Source organism: Rhinoderma darwinii, chromosome 3 (genome assembly GCF_050947455.1).
Source record: "Rhinoderma darwinii isolate aRhiDar2 chromosome 3, aRhiDar2.hap1, whole genome shotgun sequence".
Taxonomy (NCBI): Eukaryota; Metazoa; Chordata; class Amphibia; order Anura; family Rhinodermatidae; genus Rhinoderma; species Rhinoderma darwinii.
The window spans coordinates 71,319,047-71,336,948 of NC_134689.1; the positions used below are offsets into that span (position 1 = coordinate 71,319,047).

The 17,902-nt window shown below is 45.6% G+C and overlaps 1 protein-coding gene across 1 annotated transcript in view; it reads left to right on the plus strand.

The window, feature by feature from the left end:
* The window catches only part of DOCK2 (dedicator of cytokinesis 2), a 963,684-nt gene that overhangs the window by 69,340 nt on the left and 876,442 nt on the right, over positions 1 to 17,902 (plus strand). The window contains exons 4-5 of the mRNA XM_075859372.1: positions 285 to 340; positions 1,585 to 1,681. Coding sequence (XP_075715487.1) covers positions 285 to 340; positions 1,585 to 1,681 — 153 coding nt within the window. The remainder of the gene's footprint in view (positions 1 to 284; positions 341 to 1,584; positions 1,682 to 17,902) is intronic.

The following is a 17,902-nucleotide window of genomic DNA, read 5'->3' on the forward strand; positions in this document are numbered from 1 at the left end:
TACCCGTTGTTTGGTACGCACAATGCCTTGATGTCCCTCATGGGCTAATTTTAGAGTTTGTCTTCGTAAACTTTGGGGCATCAGGATACGGTTTCCTTGCAGAATTAATTGTCCTGCAATAGTAAGCTTATATTTAACCGTTTAATAGGCATGATCACAATGACTCCATGTATCTTGCCTTATACATTTTCTTAAATGTGAAATTTCAGGGTCTACTGCTGAAAATGTTTCGATGTAATACACCTCCAGATTACATTATTTAATGCTGCTCTTATTTCCTACAGGGAGTATTCCCTAAATCCTTCATCCATATCAAGGAGGTTACGATTCAAAAGAAGAGGTATGGTTGCTTCTTTTACTTTTGTCTTTAGTCTTTTGTTACATAAAGGGTATGAGAAGGATTATTTTCATAGAGAATGTAGAAAGTCAGATTTGAGTGACAGATCATAATTTATTCACTCCATTTTGTTTCTCTTGGAAGCGTGATTTTCAGTTATAGATGCAGCAATGTACATCGAAATCCAACAGACATGTAGTAGACAATCTAGATTACTATCATGGAAATAAGGAGAAACAGCTTCCAGTAATGTCACAGTGTAGCATTATTGGCATTGTTGTTTTTTGTTTTGTTTTTTTATTTCAGATATGTGTCTTTTGTTGCTTTCAGATCTCTTAAAGGAATACTAAACCTTGGAATTAAAGGGGTTGTCCAAAAAATAAATATCATATTCATTGTATACATCTTAAAAAATTAACAATGTTTGCCATTTAAATGCTGTTAAAAAAAAAATGATCAAGTGAAGATTTATGAAATTTAATTGGTGTTCAAAGTGTATAGCATTGTGCATGTTTACCTAATGAGCTGAAGGTTGAAGAACACGCATGTTCAGTCACTTTCCCCACAGTCAGGTCTCTGCATAGTGATCTTCTGTTTACTGCAGAGCAGCCAATACAAATAACTCTATACCCTGCTTGTCAGGGAAGGAGCAGAGCCTCGGCAGTAGCATGACAGTATAGCTGAGACGATTCCTTCTGCAGGGAAAGTAAGAAGGGAATATATTCTGAACTTCCAAAGAGGGAAGAAGACTGATTCAGCTCAGAGCCTAGCATCCAGCAGTACAGATTAGCAGCAGTAGCATCAAGGGGGACACATGGAAGCAAAAATGATAGAAAATATATGCTATTTTTATTTCTTGCTAGAAACACTTCAAATTACTTTAAAACAGCTATTAACAGCATTTCAGGACTTTTGGTATGAAAATGATTTATGGTATAACGCCTTTACAAAATGATAGCAAACAGTGTTTGTCAGTCTGCAGAACTTTCTTCAGCTTCTACAACAGTTTTGTAGAACTATTGCAGCAAACATATGTGAGGAGAAAAATGGATGATCTACTAAGGAACATATAGTAGAATTCTTTATATTTTTTTTTTACTTGAGATAGGATAGAACTAAAGTAGGATATTTAGAGAGTAGTTGCTTTTGTCTCATTTTTTAATTTATTTTTTATTTAATGTTTAGATGTTGCTGCCTTAGCATAAAACGTGCATTGTTTATATTTATTTTATGTACTTGTCTTTAAGAAATATAGAAAACATAGTTCCTGCTGAAATTCCATTGGTTCGTGAAGTTACAACTACCTTACGCGAATGGGGCAACATTTTGAAACAGTTGTACACGGTAAGAGACTTTGATTGGTATTGTGAACTGACTAAAAAAATATATTTGCACGCTACAATCATTTCATATCTTTTTTCTTTTGCATTTTTTCCTTAGAAAAATGTTATTTATTGAATATAGTTAATGTAATTTTTCTAAATCCAATTCAGACAACTAAGCATGACCTATTGGGCGCTTTTTAGTTATAATCTGGTTTTCTCCCATTGACTTTCATGGGAAAAATCTCTAACCATGACAACTTTGAGGCACTTTCCTTAGAAGCAATGTTCCTAGAACAACTTCTTTTACAGCAAAATGCTGATGCCAATAATGATAAACGGTTGCATGCCGTGCCATGCCGCTACTACAATGTGTGAATACAGCCTTGCTTTTGTGTATCATTTCTAATACCTAAGTGCAGTGTGATCAAATTAAAGCGATCCTCCAGGTTCCCCCTTACTAGGGCTAATTTATCTCAGTATATATATGGTAATTACCTAAAGTTAACATTTTTCCCTCTGGTTATTAGTAATCTATATTTTATATTACTCTGCCCTTGGTGTAATGGAAATCTGTTCTATACATTGACGTCCCGGTGAGTCTATGACAGACTTTACTACACAGCAGCCAATCTGAAGAGGGAGAGCTACAGTGGGGAGGGAACAGCAGCCTCATCCAATGCTGAGACAGAAGGTGTGTTTAGGACCACCTCAGACTCCATGTAGGCACTGTAGATAAACTGTAGTCACAGATCACAGCTCTGTCATAATGGAGCGGAGCTAAAAAACAGCAAGGTAGCCAGCACTGAGGAAAATAAGTATTACACATAGGTACTGACTTACATATAACTTTCATGGTCACTTTTAGGGTAGGAACACACACAATGTATTCATTGTGGATACACTGCGTTAGACTGCACAGCGTATCCGCCCTGAACACCGCAGGGAATGCCGTCTGGAAAATAGCACCACATTGTGATGCGTTCTTCTGGCGGAATCTCCACTGCGAAGCAGTGCCAGAAAAAAAACAAAAACCTTGTTTATATTTACCCCCTCCCACTTCTCGGCGTGTAGTCCGGCCTCCTGGGATGACGTTGCATGTCATGCGATTCTGCAGCCTGTGATTGGCTGCACCAGTCACATGGGCTGCAACGTCATCCAGGGAGGCCGGACTGGAGAAGAAGCAGGGAGCTCTCGGTAAGTATAACGTTAGTATTATTTTTTTTTAACTTGCGATTTTTGTGGCGCATTGCGGTGATTCCGCTGCAAATATTGCAACACGCACTGTGTTGCGGGTTTAAGCACCCCATTGAATACAATGGGTAAACTTGCAACAGAAGAGTTTCGTATCCGCAGAATTGATTGACATGCTGCAGTTTAAGTAACCGCACCACAGGTCAATTTAAGTGCGGTGTTTTCGGCGGATATTTACCGCAGTGTGGAGACGAGATTTGTTGGAATCTCACCCTCACTGCTTGTACTGTAAAACGCTGTGTATTTTCCGCAATGAATTTGTTGTGGAAAATCCGCACTGAATACGTTGTGTGTGTTCCTACCCTTAAAAGGTATAGTTTGTCCCGAAGAATTAGGGTCTAATAAGACAAAACCAAATTGCACACATCTTTAAAGAGAAATCACAGGTCCTCTGTTTTTGAGCTTTTTTTGGTGTTTCTACTACTATCAAACATGTCCATATTATTTTTAAATAAACAGACACATATGACAGTCTGCACCTGTGAGGGTACCCTTAAAGTTGGCATACAATGTGCCAGTTTTAGAAAGAAAAATTCATGGAAATAAAATGTGATTAAATTAAAGCAATCGTCCAGGCTCCCCCTTTACTAGGGGTCATTTACATCAGTATATATATATATATGTGGAAAATGTACCAGAAATTTTCATTTCCTGGAGTCTGTTGGCAGCATACTTAAGGGTTAAGATACTTCATCTGAACTGATAGAAGAGACATATTACTCAGCAGTAATCAATTAAACAATTAGGAGGTCCCCAGTAACCTTAAATAGAGCCCAAAGCCCTTCAGAAAGCGTAACGTATGCAGCAGTATATATATATATATATATATAGGGTGGGATACTTGTGCTTCTTACGGACTCCAGGAAATTAAAATTTCAGCTAAATTTTCCACTTCCTGATCGTCCTAAGGCAGCACACTTAAGGGGCTTACTTAACAAGCAATGAGAATATGGGGGGTTTTAGGCTTTGGATGCTCCCACTAGTATTTTCCTGCCAAAGGCAGAACCTTCAGAAGAAAACAAGTCGAGCCTATAGTGTTTAATGAAGGTCGAAGAAGAAGATCAAGCGGCTGCTTTGCAGACCTGGTCTAAGGGGACATGGCATCTTTCTGCCCATGATGTGGATGTGGACCTGGTTGAGTGGGCCTGAACATCTAAAGGGGATTTTAGGCATTCCAGGGAGTATCAGTCCCTGATGATTTCTTTGAGCCATCTAGCTAGTGAGACTTTGCTGGCTTTTTTTCCCCTTATTTGGCCCCTGAAATTGTAGAAACAGCCCTCCGGATTGTCTAAAGGGGGCCGTTATTTCTAGATAAGCAAGTAGGGACCTCTTTACGTCTAAGCATTGAGAATCAATAGGGTATCAGAGGCTGAGTCTACTGATAGGACCGGCAAAACTATCTTTTGATTTAAGTTGCAGCTAGACGGTAGTTTTGGTAAGAACCCTGGCATTGTTCTGAGGATAACGCACTCGGGCAAAATCTTAAGATAAAGCTCTTTACAGGACAGAGCTTGCAACTCGCCAACCCGCCTTGCGGAGGTAATAGCTATCAAGAATACTATGAAGCGGCTCAAATGGGGCACGGCTGACGTGCTTCAAAACAATGGGTAACTCCCAAGAGGGCAGAGGATTGTAGTAGTATGGCCTTAATTTTTGAACTGCTTTCAGGAATCTGGTTATCAGAGGATGGTTGGAGAACCTCCCCTCTGAATTTGCATTAATGGCCATTAAATGCACTTTTAATGTATTGGGCTTGAGGCCTTTCTGGTATCCCTCTTGCAGAAACTGCAATACTGTGGACACTGTATGTAATGACCTGTCATTATCCTGACACCATTTTGAAAATATAAGCCATATCCGAGAATATATTTTTGTCGTACTGGGTTTCCTGGAGGCTAATAGAGTATTAACTACTTCATCAAAGAAGCCCTTATTTTTTAGAGACTGTCGTTCAGTTTCCATGCCGTCAACTGTAACCTGTCTAACATGGGATGAAACCAATCCTCCTGTAGCAGGAGATCTGGACATAATGTGAGTTTCCAGAAGTTGCCGTTCGAGAGTTTTAACACGAGCGGAAACCATGCCCTTCTGGGCCAATGAGGAATGATCGCTATGGCCTTCACTTTCTTGTCCCTTATTTTCCTCAATACCCGAGGAATTATAGGGATGGGAGGAAAGACATATATGAAGGTCTTCTCCCAACTCAACGATAGACTGTCTATGGCATATGGGTGATCCGACCTGTTGGGGGAGCAAAACTTCCTTAACTTGGCATTCTTTGCGATCGCCATGACGTCTATAGATGGTTTGCCTATCCTGCTGGTGATTTGGAGGAAGACTTCTGGATTCAAGCTCCATTCTCCTGGGTGAATCTGTTTCCTGCTCAGCCAATCCGCTTTCAGATTCAATATCCCCCAAATGTGGATTGTGGAGACTGATCTCAGATTGCGTTCTACCCACCGCGTAATCTGACTGTATTCCCTGCTGAGGGAATAGCTTCTGGTGCCCCCCTGCTTGTTTACATAAAACACTGCGGGGAGGTTGTCCGACCGAATTTGTATATCGTCATGATGATGGAGTACAGCCTGAAAGTGTAATAGGGCTAGTTTGATCGCTGTGAGCTCCTTCATGTTGGTTGAAAGGCAGCTGTCGCATTTGGACCATTTCTTATGCACCCATAATGTTCCCACATGTGCACCCCTGCCTGAGCATGAGGCATCAGTAGTGAGTAGTATCCGATGAACTGGTCTCAGAGATCTGTCTTGATCGAGATAAAACAACCTATAGAGGAAATGGTCAAGTACAACTCAGACATAGTATGTAATAGAAAAAACATCTTTATTAATGGACAGAAACAAGAACAAATGAAAAATGAGTCATACAATGTAAAAAGGCGTCAGCCCATGCAGGATATATGAGATAGTAATGGGGCATGAACATATATAGAAAGACCCAATTTAATGGATGCTGATGTTGATATTAGTAGGCTAAATACACATGACTTGTAAAAAACGATATGTATATAAAGTGCTAGTGTGCAAAGGCAGTGTGCTTCCTGTAGAAAAGACACCATGAATTTGTCTCAAGGTGTAGCAAGTGAATATAAGTTACGTAGCGAAAAATGCAAGGGGCTCATATGCACAAGATATAGCCTAAATACAATGAAAAAACCAGCCAAGAGAGTCAAATAACATGAATGATGGTACGTACCCAAATTCATATCACCGCATGGGGGAGACGCCAGACCTTGATCGAGATAGTAGGGTACCCGCCACCACTGGAGGTCCCGTTTCATATCCGGAGGCACTGATATTAGGGTGTCGAGTGACACTAATCTCTTGTCCCAGCCTTTCAGTATGTTGGATTGCAACATTCGGATGTGTGCCCTTGCCCAGAGTACCGCCTCGATAGCCAATGTTAGAAGGCCTAACACCTTCATGGCCTGACGGATGGAGCAGTGACTGAACGAAGTTAGTCGCTGAACACCCTGATGGATAGAACATATCCGGTCGCTGGACAGAGTCAGTGACATTTTCTGTGTCGATCATGAAGCCTAAGTACTTTAACTTGGGGCATGGTGTTAGATGAGACTTCTGGAGGTTTATGATGAAACCGTGCGATCTGATAATGTCTAGAGTGACGTTCAAGTGTTTTATGAGCATGTCTTCTGACGGAGCTCTCACCAGTCTAATCGTCCAAGTACGGACATACGAAGATTCCTTTCATGTGTAGTACTGCAGATAGTACAACCGCTACCTTCGCAAACACTCAGGGTGCTGATGTTATCCCAAAGGGTAGGCAGGTGAACTGAAGATGTAGGACTTGATGTTGAACAAGAACTGCTATCCGAAGAAATTTCCTGTTTTTCTTCAATACCGGGATATGAAGGTATGCATCTTGCAGATCGATAGTGGCTAGAAAATCTCCTTCTTGGACGATATTTATGACTGATTGTATAGATTCCATTTTTAACTTTTTCTTTTCAAAGAACTTGTTCAGATATGTTAAATCTATCACTAATCGCCACTTGTCTCCTTTTTTTGGAACGGCAAAGAAAGGGGAGTACACTCCCCGACCTTGCTGATAATATGGGACTTCCTCCAATGCTCCCTTCCTTATGAAGTCCTGAATAAGGCTGAGAACAATAGCATTTCTTCCTCTGTTTATACAGAATCTGTTTTTTGGAACGGTGTTTAGTTCCAGTGAGTAACCATTTTGTATGGTGGATCTGACCCAGGCGTCTGTGGATGTTTTTAGCCATAGGTGAACAAACTTTCCCAGTCTTCCACCTACTGGACACTCCTCTCTCTTGGCATCATAAGTTAGAATTTTTCCGAAAGGGTGATCTCTTTCTCACGGAGGGGTTACCCTCTTGCTTGCGTTTGAATCTCCGCTGTCCACCCACTCGCGAAAATATTTTTGACTCTTAGGGGACCTTTTGGAACGGTTTTGAAAGGTTTTAAATGGTGGCCTCATTGGAGGATGTGGGAAAGAAACCCCTTTCTTATCATTAATTAATTTTAGGATGTCTTCCAGCTGAGGGCCAAAGAGAGAGGAGGGATGGAATGAGAGGGAGCAGAAATTATTTTTGGATGGCACGTCCACTGACCATTGCTTGATCCAGAGGGTTCTACGCGCCATATTAGACAAAGCCAGGGATCTAGAAGAAAACTTCAAGGCATCCAGCTGCTCATTACACAAAAATTCTGCAGCTGTCTTCATGAGAGGGATATTTTGCAAGATCTTCTCCCTCGATACGCCTTCCTCTAGATCCTGAGAGAGCTGACTCAGCCATGTACGAAGGGCTCTGGCAACCGGAATGGAAGCTGATGCCTCTTTGCACGCCGCAGCCGACGATGAGTAGGCTTTATATTATATGGAATAAGCTCTGCGATCCATTGGATCTTTAAGAGCGAAGACTCCTCTGAAGGAAACACAGATTTCTTTGACAATCTGGCGACAGCAAGATCAACTTTGGGCGGAACATCCCAGTTAGAACTGAATTTGGGATCTGTTTTGTAGGTGTGTTTAAACCTCGCCCCTTGATCGATGCGCCTCTCCGGCTTATCCCAATCTTTCTGGACCCAGTCTGTAATAACAGGATGGGAGGGGAGGACTCTGTCCTTATTGATGGAAAATAATAAAGTTGTTCCATTTTAGGTTTATGAGACACGTCTTTATCAGTCTCCACGGTCAGTTTGACTGCTTTCAGCAAGTGCGGGACCTTGTCTTTATCTAACAGATAAATATTATCGGAAGGTTCCCCATCAGAGTCCTCTGTATCCAGATCCTCCTCCGATAGATCATATTCGGAAGGGGAATGCGGAGAGGGCGACCGCTTTTTACATATAGATTTTTTCATCATAGCAGCTGACTTAATCTCCTGAAAGGTATCTGCAAGCTGATCTTTAAACCAGGACAGAAATCCCACGGCTTCAGTATGGAAGGAGGTCTGCAAGATGAGCAGAAACTCTGGTCCCAATCCCCTGGCAACGATTGCTGACAACCTTTACACATATTGTGCTTGGACTTCCGTTTACGTTTCCCTTGAGATACACGACTTGCCTTCTGGAAAAAAAGGCATGCAATTACACTCTTATCTCTAAGAGGCCTTAAGGAAACAAACAAACTCTTCTCACATTAACACAATGAAAGTTTTGGGTACCTTAATCTCCCGAGGTCGAGCAGCTGCACCAGCGCCGTAGCCCCGGACTCGCGGTCCTTTATTGAACCGCCGGGATCTTGCGAGACTTACGTTCTTGCTCATGCTCAGTCTGCACCGAAGTTCGGGAGAGTGAATCGCGCTTGCACCGGAATCCAGCGTACACCTTGCCTCGGCGGCGGGCATCTTGGGACATCTGTCCGGAGGTGTATGGGATCCACGTCTAGGAGCCGAGGGACAGGTAAGACCTGTATGCCGTTCCAGACTGGAAGCGTGGCTTCTCATTACCTCCAGGTAAGATTTTTAGAAGCCAGGCCGAGGGACCGAGGAAACCCCCAGTATACAGCCCCCATGTCCTCATGGGTCGCAGCTTAGGAACAGAGGAACCCCCTCTGTTTAAGCATTTTGGTATAGGTGTCTTCTGTCTTCAACTATCCATGTTCATAAAAGAGAAAAAAATACGCTTTCTGGAGGGCTTTGGGCTCTATTTAAGGTTACCTGGGACCTCCTAATTGTATAATTGATTACTGCTGAGTAATATGTCTCTTCTATCCGGCCAGATGAAGTATCGTAACCCTTAAGTGTGCTGCCTTAGGATAATCAGGAAATAAATAAATATATATATATATATATATATATATATATAAAATATTTACTTTTTACTGGTTATTAGTAATCTAGATCACAGCTCTGTCACAATGGAGCGGAGCTAAAAGCAGCAAGGTAGCAAGCACTGAGGAAAATAAGTATTAGCCATAGGTACTGACTTATAACTTTCATGCTCACAACCACAGTCGCTTTTAAAAGGTATAATTTGTCATCACGAAGGTTTAGGGTATAATAAGACAAAACCACACCACAGACATCGGTGGCAGCCCCTTTGTGCTCTGGGCTCTCTGCACTCAATGCTCCCCAGGCACTCTCCATCTGCTCAGAGTGACAGCTCCAGTGATCTCCTGATTAGACGCTAGAGCTGTCACTCAGAGCAGAGGGGAGGGGCTGGGGAGCGTTTAGGGAAGAGATCCCGGAGCACTGCACATAGTGGGTCACCCCATAGCACTTGCAATCGTGGATCCAGGGACATTCAAATCTGGATTTATTGGTTATGCAATCTGCATGATCATCACCCTAGGTATCCTTAAAATGATCTCCCCATCCTTTTAATGTAATGGAGTCAAAACTGCTGATAGGTTCCCCTTAAGAAAAGAAAAACTCTGAAACAAGCAGTTAACACTTCCTTAACCCAAACATGACCAAGAAGATTTTCACCACCACTGTAGAGAAACATGTATTTTCAGCAACGTTTTACTAGTCCTTAAACAAGTAACTACCATAATTTTGAATATCGGGGGAACCCTCTAGAAACATTCCCCTTCCTGAGGAACTCCTACAACCATCGCCGCCATCAGGGCAGTACTAGCGGTACTGCCGTCAGGGGCCCGGTCATAAATTTGAAAAAACAGGGGGGCCCGTGCTCCACTGCTGGAATTAATTTGCTCACGGGCCCTTATGATTTCACTTTGGTGAAAGGAACAGGTCTCATCATGGAGCCTGGGCCCGTTCTCTGCATCAAAGTAAAATCATGAGGGCCTGCTGTTCACATAGTGCCCGTCCCTCCTCCTCCACAGCGGGGTGACAGCATGTGTGAAGGAGACGAGGAGGGAGACGTCATGAAGGCAACGGGAGGTTTGAATGCAGTGGATCAAATCTAAATTATGAACAGGTACACGCAAGACCCGCTGACACTGAACTCGTCAGTCCCGCTGACCTGACAGATAAAAGTTTCAGTGCATGATACAGCTGCTTTGTATACAGGATACAAAGAAGCTGTATCTCATAAAGTAAAAATAATTTGTAATAAAAAGTATTTACAAAGTAGCACCAAACAGACTGGTAAAATAACAAAAACCACATTCAAATGTTAACAAAGCCTTTAAACCTGTGGTGGGTAGTTACAAAGGCGGCCTTAGGATAGATGGCGCCCCGTGCAAAATTATCTTTTGGCGCCCCAACCTCATCATAAAAAAATGCCCCATAAAAAAGTATAATGCCCCCCACAGTATAATGTCCCTTTAGTTCCCCCCATACAGTATAATAATAATAATAATAATATATTATAACCCCTTCAAGGACACAGTATTTTGTCCTCTAATTGTACCCACACAGTATTATGTCAACTAAGTGCCACACACAGTATATTGTCCCCTGTAGTGCCCCTACACAGTATAATGTCCACTTAGTGGCCTCTACACAGTATAATGCCCCCTACCCTGGCTGCCACACACATTATATTGCCCCATGTAGTACCCCTACACAGTATAATATCCGCTTATTGGCCCCCACACAGTATAATGCCCCCCTCCCCTTCCTGCCACACACTGCCCCCCCTGTAGATACTGCCCCCTCTAGATTGTGTCATACAGCCTTCCTGTAGATAGTGCCATATCCCACCACGTCCCCCTTGTAGACAGTGCCATACATCCCCCCACCTCCCCCTGGTAGCCCCCCACCTCCCCCTTGTAGACAGTGCCCCCAAAGAAAAAAAAATTGTACTCACCTAGGCCACGTTCCCACGATGAACTAAGCTGCTCCACAACGAGACCCTTGCTTCGGCCGGGGTGATCCTGTCGCCTAGTACAGAGTTTCCCAACATTTCCGGACTCGAGGCACCATTGGAAAAATAATATTTCCTCAGTGTACCCCTACCAAAAATTGTTTCAAGAAAGACAGAAAAGGGCTAAAAACATGCACTACGCTCTCAGGGTATGTGTAAAGGATCTGACAGGCACAACTTCTGTGGATACGCCCATAGGTAATCAGTCTGCACCTGAGTCTATGTCTCTGAGACTGACTTCATCTTCCACCACTCAGGATGGCAGGCTTAGGAGTGGGAGAGCCTATCGCAGCCTGGTCAGACGGAGCTAGCTCCCGCCCTCTGTCTATTTATACCTGCCTTTCCTGTTCCTCCTTTGCTTGTGAGTCTTCCCGTGTGGTTTCCTGGCCCAGCTACAGCTTCTACTATTTGACCCTGCTCCATACTGACCCTGGCTTACTGACTACTCTCCTGCTCTGCGTTTGGTACCTCGTGCACTCCTGGTTTGACTCGGCTCGTTCACCACTCTTGTTGCTCACGGTGTTGCCGTGTCAACTGCCCCATTTCCCTTAGCTTTGTGTACCCTTGTCTGTTTGTCTCGTGCACTTACTGAGCGTAGGGACCGCCGCCCAGTTGTAACCCGTTGCCTAGAACGGGTCGTTGCAAGTAGGCAGGGACAGAGTGGCGGGTAGATTAGGGCTCACTTGTCCGTTTCCCTACCCCTATCATTACATAATCACAAGCACATATACCTAGTCTACCCTGGTCCCTGTCACTACTATGGACCCCCTTGAGGCCCTGGCCCAGCAAATGCAGGGTCTCTCTCTACAGGTCCAGGCCCTGGCTCAGAGGGTCAACCAGCCTGACGCTACCATGGTAGTGCCCCTCACCTCACCTCTTGAACCCCACCTCAAGTTGCCTGACCGGTTCTCAGGGGACAGGAGGACTTTTCTCTCCTTTCGGGAGAGTTGTAGGCTTTACTTTCGCTTAAAGCCTCACTCCTCAGGTTCTGAGAGCCAGTGGGTGGGTATAATTATGTCCCGGCTCCAGGAAGGGCCCCAAGAGTGGGCCTTCTCCTTGGCTCCTGACGCCCCTGAACTTTCCTCCGTTGATCGTTTCTTTTCTGCTCTCGGACTCATTTATGACGAGACTGACAGGACTGCCTTTGCCGAGAGTCAGCTGGTGACCTTACGTCAGGGTAAGAGACCTGTTGAGGAGTATTGTTCTGACTTTAGGAAGTAGTGCGTAGCTTCTCTGTGGAATGACCCTGCCTTAAGGTGCCAGTTTAGGTTGGGTCTGTCGAACGCCCTGAAAGACCTGCTAGTTAGCTATCCCTCTTCTGACTCCCTAGACCAGGTTATGGCTTTAGCGGTACGACTTGACCGACGTCTCAGGGAGCGACAACTTGAAAGTTTTTGTGTTTTCCCCTCTGACTCCCCCATGATGCCTCCCGAGGTCCCGTTGCTTCGCTCTTCCACGGAAGACTCGGAGGTACCTATGCAACTCGGGGCCTCCGTGTCCCCCCGACAACGTAGGGAGTTCCGCAGGAAGAATGGTCTCTGCTTCTATTGTGGGGATGACAAGCATCAAGTGAACACCTGTCCTAGGCGTAAGAATAAGCAGCCCGAAAACTTCCGCGCCTAAGTGATCATCGGGGAGGTCACTTGGGCGCACAGGTATTTCCCGTAAATATGAAACGTAATAAAATCTTGCTTCCCTTTCAGGTCTCTTTTGGTGGTAGGTCTGCTACTGGCAGTGCCTTCGTGGATTCAGGGTCTTCTGCTAATATCATGTCTGTGGAATTTGCTATGTCTCTAGCTATGCCTTTGATTGATTTGCCTAAACCTGTCCTGGTAGTGGGTATCGACTCCACTCCTCTTGCTAATGGTTATTTTACACAGCATACCCCTGTTTTTGAACTCCTTGTTGGCTCCATGCATTTGGAGCAGTGCTCTGTACTGTTGATGCAGGGATTATTGTCCGATTTGGGTTTAGGCCTTCCCTGGTTGCAGTTGCATAATCCCACGTTTGACTGGAATACTAGGGAGCTCACCAAATGGGGTAATGAATGCTTGATGTCATGTTTTTCTGTTAATTCTATTTCTCCCCTTGAGGAGGTGAACACGCTACCTGAGTTTGTTCAGGACTTCGCTGATGTTTTCGTTAAGGAAGCCTCCGAAGTGTTACCTCCTCATAGAGAATACGATTGCGCTATCGAATTGGTACCAGGAGCTAAGCTCCCTAAGGGTAGGATATTAAATCTTTCTTGTCCCGAACGTGAAGCCAGGAGAGAGTATACCCAGGAATGCCTGGCCAAGGGTTACATTCGCCCCTCTACTTCTCCGGTAGGTGCTGGCTTCTTCTTCGTAGGGAAGAAGGATGGTGGTCTTAGGCCATGCATTGACTACCGTAACTTGAATAAGGTCACTGTAAGGAACCAGTATCCCCTTCCTTTGATTCCTGATCTCTTTAATCAGGTTCAGGGGGCCCAATGGTTCTCTAAGTTTGATCTACGGGGGGCGTATAACCTTATCCGCATCAAAGAGGGGGATGAGTGGAAGACTGCGTTTAACACGCCCGAAGGTCATTTTGAATACCTCGTCATGCCCTTTGGGTTGTGTAATGCTCCTGCGGTCTTCCAGAATTTCATAATTGAAATTTTAAGAGATTACCTGGGGGTATTTATTGTAGTGTACCTTGATGACATACTGGTGTTTTCCAAGGACTGGTCCTCCCACATTGAGCATGTCAGGAAGGTGCTCCAGATCCTTCGGGGAAACAAACTGTTTGCGAAAACCGAAAAATGTGTGTTTGGTGTACAGGAGATACCATTTTTGGGTCAAATCCTCACTCCTCATGAATTCCGCATGGACCCTGCCAAGGTCCAGGCTGTGGCGGAATGGGTCCAACTTGCCTCCCTGAAGGCGTTACAGTGTTTCCTGGGGTTCGCTAATTATTACAGGAGATTTATTGCTAACTTCTCGGTCATCGCTAAGCCTCTTACGGACCTCACTCGCAAAGGTGCTGATCTCCTCCACTGGCCTCCTGAGGCTGTCCAGGCTTTTGAGGTCCTTAAGAAGTGCTTTATCTCGGCCCCTGTGCTGGTTCAGCCCAACCAAATGGAGCCATTTATCGTGGAAGTTGACGCATCCGAGGTGGGAGTGGGGGCTGTCTTGTCCCAGGGTACCAGGTCCCTCACCCATCTCCGTCCCTGTGCCTACTTCTCCAGGAAGTTTTCGCCCACTGAGAGAATGATATTGGCAACCGCGAACTCTTAGCCATTAAATGGGCATTTGAAGAGTGGCGCCTCTTCCTGGAGGGGGCTAGGCACCAGGTAACGGTCCTTACCGACCACAATAATCTGGTTTTGCTAGAATCTGCCCGGAGGCTAAACCCGAGACAAGCTCGATGGGCGCTATTTTTTACCATATTCAACTTTTTGGTTACTTATAGGGCTGGGTCTAAAAATATTAAGGCCGATGCACTGTCGCGTAGCTTCATGGCCAGCCCTCCTTCGGAGGAAGATTCTGCTTGTATTTTGCCTCCTGGTATAATCATTTCTTCTATTGATTCTGATTTCGTTTCTGAAATTGCGGCTGATCAAGGTTCACCTCCCGGGAACCTTCCTGAGGACAAGCTGTTTGTTCCCCTGCAATACCGGCTAAGGGTACTTAGGGAAAATCATGACTCCGCACTATCTGGTCATCCTGGCGTCCTGGGTACCAAACACCTCATTGCCAGAAACTATTGGTGGCCTGGGTTGCCTAAAGACGTTAAGGCCTACGTCGCCGCTTGTGAGGTTTGTGCTAGGTCCAAGACTCCCAGGTCCCGACCAGTGGGCTTACTACGTTCTTTGCCCATTCCCCAGAGACCTTGGACCCATATCTCCATGGATTTTATCACCGATTTGCCTCCATCTCAAGGCAAGTTGGTGGTGTGGGTTGTAGTAGACCGCTTCAGTAAGATGTGCCACTTTGTGCCCCTCAAGAAACTACCCAATGTCAAGACGTTAGCTACCTTGTTTGTCAAACACATCCTGCGTCTCCATAGGGTCCCTGTCAATATTGTTTCGGACAGAGGGGTACAATTTGTTTCATTGTTTTGGAGAGCCTTCTGTAAAAAGTTGGAGATTGATCTGTCCTTCTCCTCTGCCTTCCATCCTGAAACTAATGGCCAAACTGAGAGGACTAATCAATCTCTATAACAATATTTAAGGTGTTTTATCTCTGACTGTCAATATGATTGTGTCTCATTCATTCCCCTCGCCGAAATTTCCCTTAATAACCGGGTCAGTAACTCGTCGGGGGTCTCCCCCTTTTTCTGTAATTTTGGGTTTAATCCACGGTTCTCTTCCGTTTCACCTGGTAGTTCCAACAATCCCGAGGTAGAGGTCGTTCATCGGGAACTGTGCACTGTCTGGGCCCAGGTTCAGAAGAACCTAGAGGCGTCCCAGAGCGTACAAAAAACTCAGGCTGATAGAAGACGTTCTGCTAACCCCTTGTTTATGGTCGGGGATCTGGTGTGGTTATCGTCTAGGAACTTGCGCCTTAAGGTCCCGTCCAAGAAGTTTGCTCCCCGGTTTATTGGGCCGTATAAGGTCATTGAAGTCCTCAATCCTGTCTCCTTCCAACTGGAGTTGCCCCCATCTTTTCGAATACACGACGTGTTTCATGCCTCCCTCCTTAAACGCTGCTCCCCGTCCTTGGCTCCCTCGAGGAAACCTCCTGTTCCCGTTCTCACCCCTGAGGGGGTGGAATTCGAGGTGGCCAAGATTGTGGACAGCAAGATGGTCCAAGGCTCCCTCCAGTAACTGGTCCATTGGAGAGGATACGGGCTTGAGGAGAGGACTTGGGTGCCCGCCCGGGATGTTCACACTGGGGTATTGGTCAGGAAGTTCGACCTTCATTTCCCCAATAAACCAGGTCCACTTAGAAAGGGTCCGGTGGCCCCTCATAAAAGGGGTGGTACTGTAAAGGATCTGCCAGGCACAACTTCTGTGGATACGCCCATAGTTAATCAGTCTGCACCTGAGTCTATGTCTCTGAGACTGACTCCATCTTCCACCACTCAGGATGGCTGGCTTAGGAGTGGGAGTGCCTATCGCAGCCTGGCCAGACGGAGCTAGCTCCCGCCCTCTGTCTATTTATACCTGCCTTTCCTGTTCCTCTTTTGCTTGTGAGTCTTCCCGTGTGGTTTCCTGGCCCAGCTACAGCTTCTAATATTTGACCCTGCTCCATACTGACCCTGGCTTTCTGACTACTCTCCTGCTCTGCGTTTGGTACCTCGTGCACTCCTGGTTTGACTCGGCTCGTTCACCACTCTTGTTGCTCACGGTGTTGTCGTGGGCAACTGCCCCATTTCCCTTAGCTTTGTGTACCCTTGTCTGTTTGTCTCGTGCACTTACTGAGCGCAGGGACCGCCGCCCAGTTGTACCCCGTCGCCTAGGGCGGGTCGTTGCAAGTAGGCAAGGACAGAGTGGCGGGTAGATTAGGGCTCACTTGTCCGTTTCCCTACCCCTATCATTACAGTATGTTCACACAGCGTTTTTGTAAGGCAAAAAAATCTGCCTCAAAATTCCTTCAGGAATTCACAGCGTGTTTGACTTTTTTGTTTTGCATTTTCTTAAGCCGTTGAAGCGAATGCAAAAGACGCAGGAAAAAAAGCTCCAAACGAGCGACACAGGTATTTTCTGCCTCCTATTAATTTCAATTGGAGCTCAGAGGTGGAAACTACTTGAAGAACATCAGCCCCCCACTCACAGTAAAATGACCATCAGCTCCCCACTCACAGTAAAATGACCATCAGCCCCCACTCACAGTAATGATCATCAGCCCCCCACTTATAGTACAATGACAATCAGACCCCCACTCACAGTAATGACCATCAGCCCCCCACTCACAGTAAAATGACCATCAACCCCCCACTCACAGTAAAATGACCATCAGCACACCATTCACAGTAAAATGACTATCAGCCCTCCACTCACAGTAAAATGACCATCACCCCCCCTCACAGTAAAATGACCATCAGCCCCGAACTCACAGTAAAATGACCATCAGCCCCCACTCACAGTAAAATGACCATCAGCCCCCCACTCACAGTAAAGTGACCATCAGCCCCCCTCTCACAGTAAAATGATCATCAGCCCGCTACTCACAGATTCCCCCTGTAGATAGTGCCAAACAGCCCCCGTGTAGGTAGTGACACACAGCCCCTTGTAGATAGTGCCACACAGCCCCCTTGTAGGTAGTGCCACACAGCCCCCTTGTAGGTAGTGCCACACAGCCCCCTTGTAGGTAGTGCCACACAGCCCTCTGGTAGGTAGTGCCACACAGCCCCCTGGTAGGTAGTGCCACACAGACCCCTGGTAGGTAGTGCCACATAGCCCCCTGGTAGGTAGTGCCACACAGCCCCCTTGCAGGTAGTGCCACACAGCCCACTGCCCCCTTGTAGATATCACCCCCTTCCTGTAGATAGCGGCACTGTAGCTCCCTGAAGGAGCAGAATACCCCTGTGACCTGGAATTCCGCTCCTGGAGCGCTCCGCTTGATGTCTCTGTCAATATATGGGCAGTGACATCAGGGGCAACTCCTGAAGTGCAATCCTCGTCCAAAGCATTGCCGACGCTGTGACCGGGGATTCCACTCCAGGAGAAGCCCCTGTCGCCTGTGTCCATTTATGGACAGTGACATCAAGGGCTTCTCCTGGAGTGGAGTCCCCGGGCACAGAGTTGG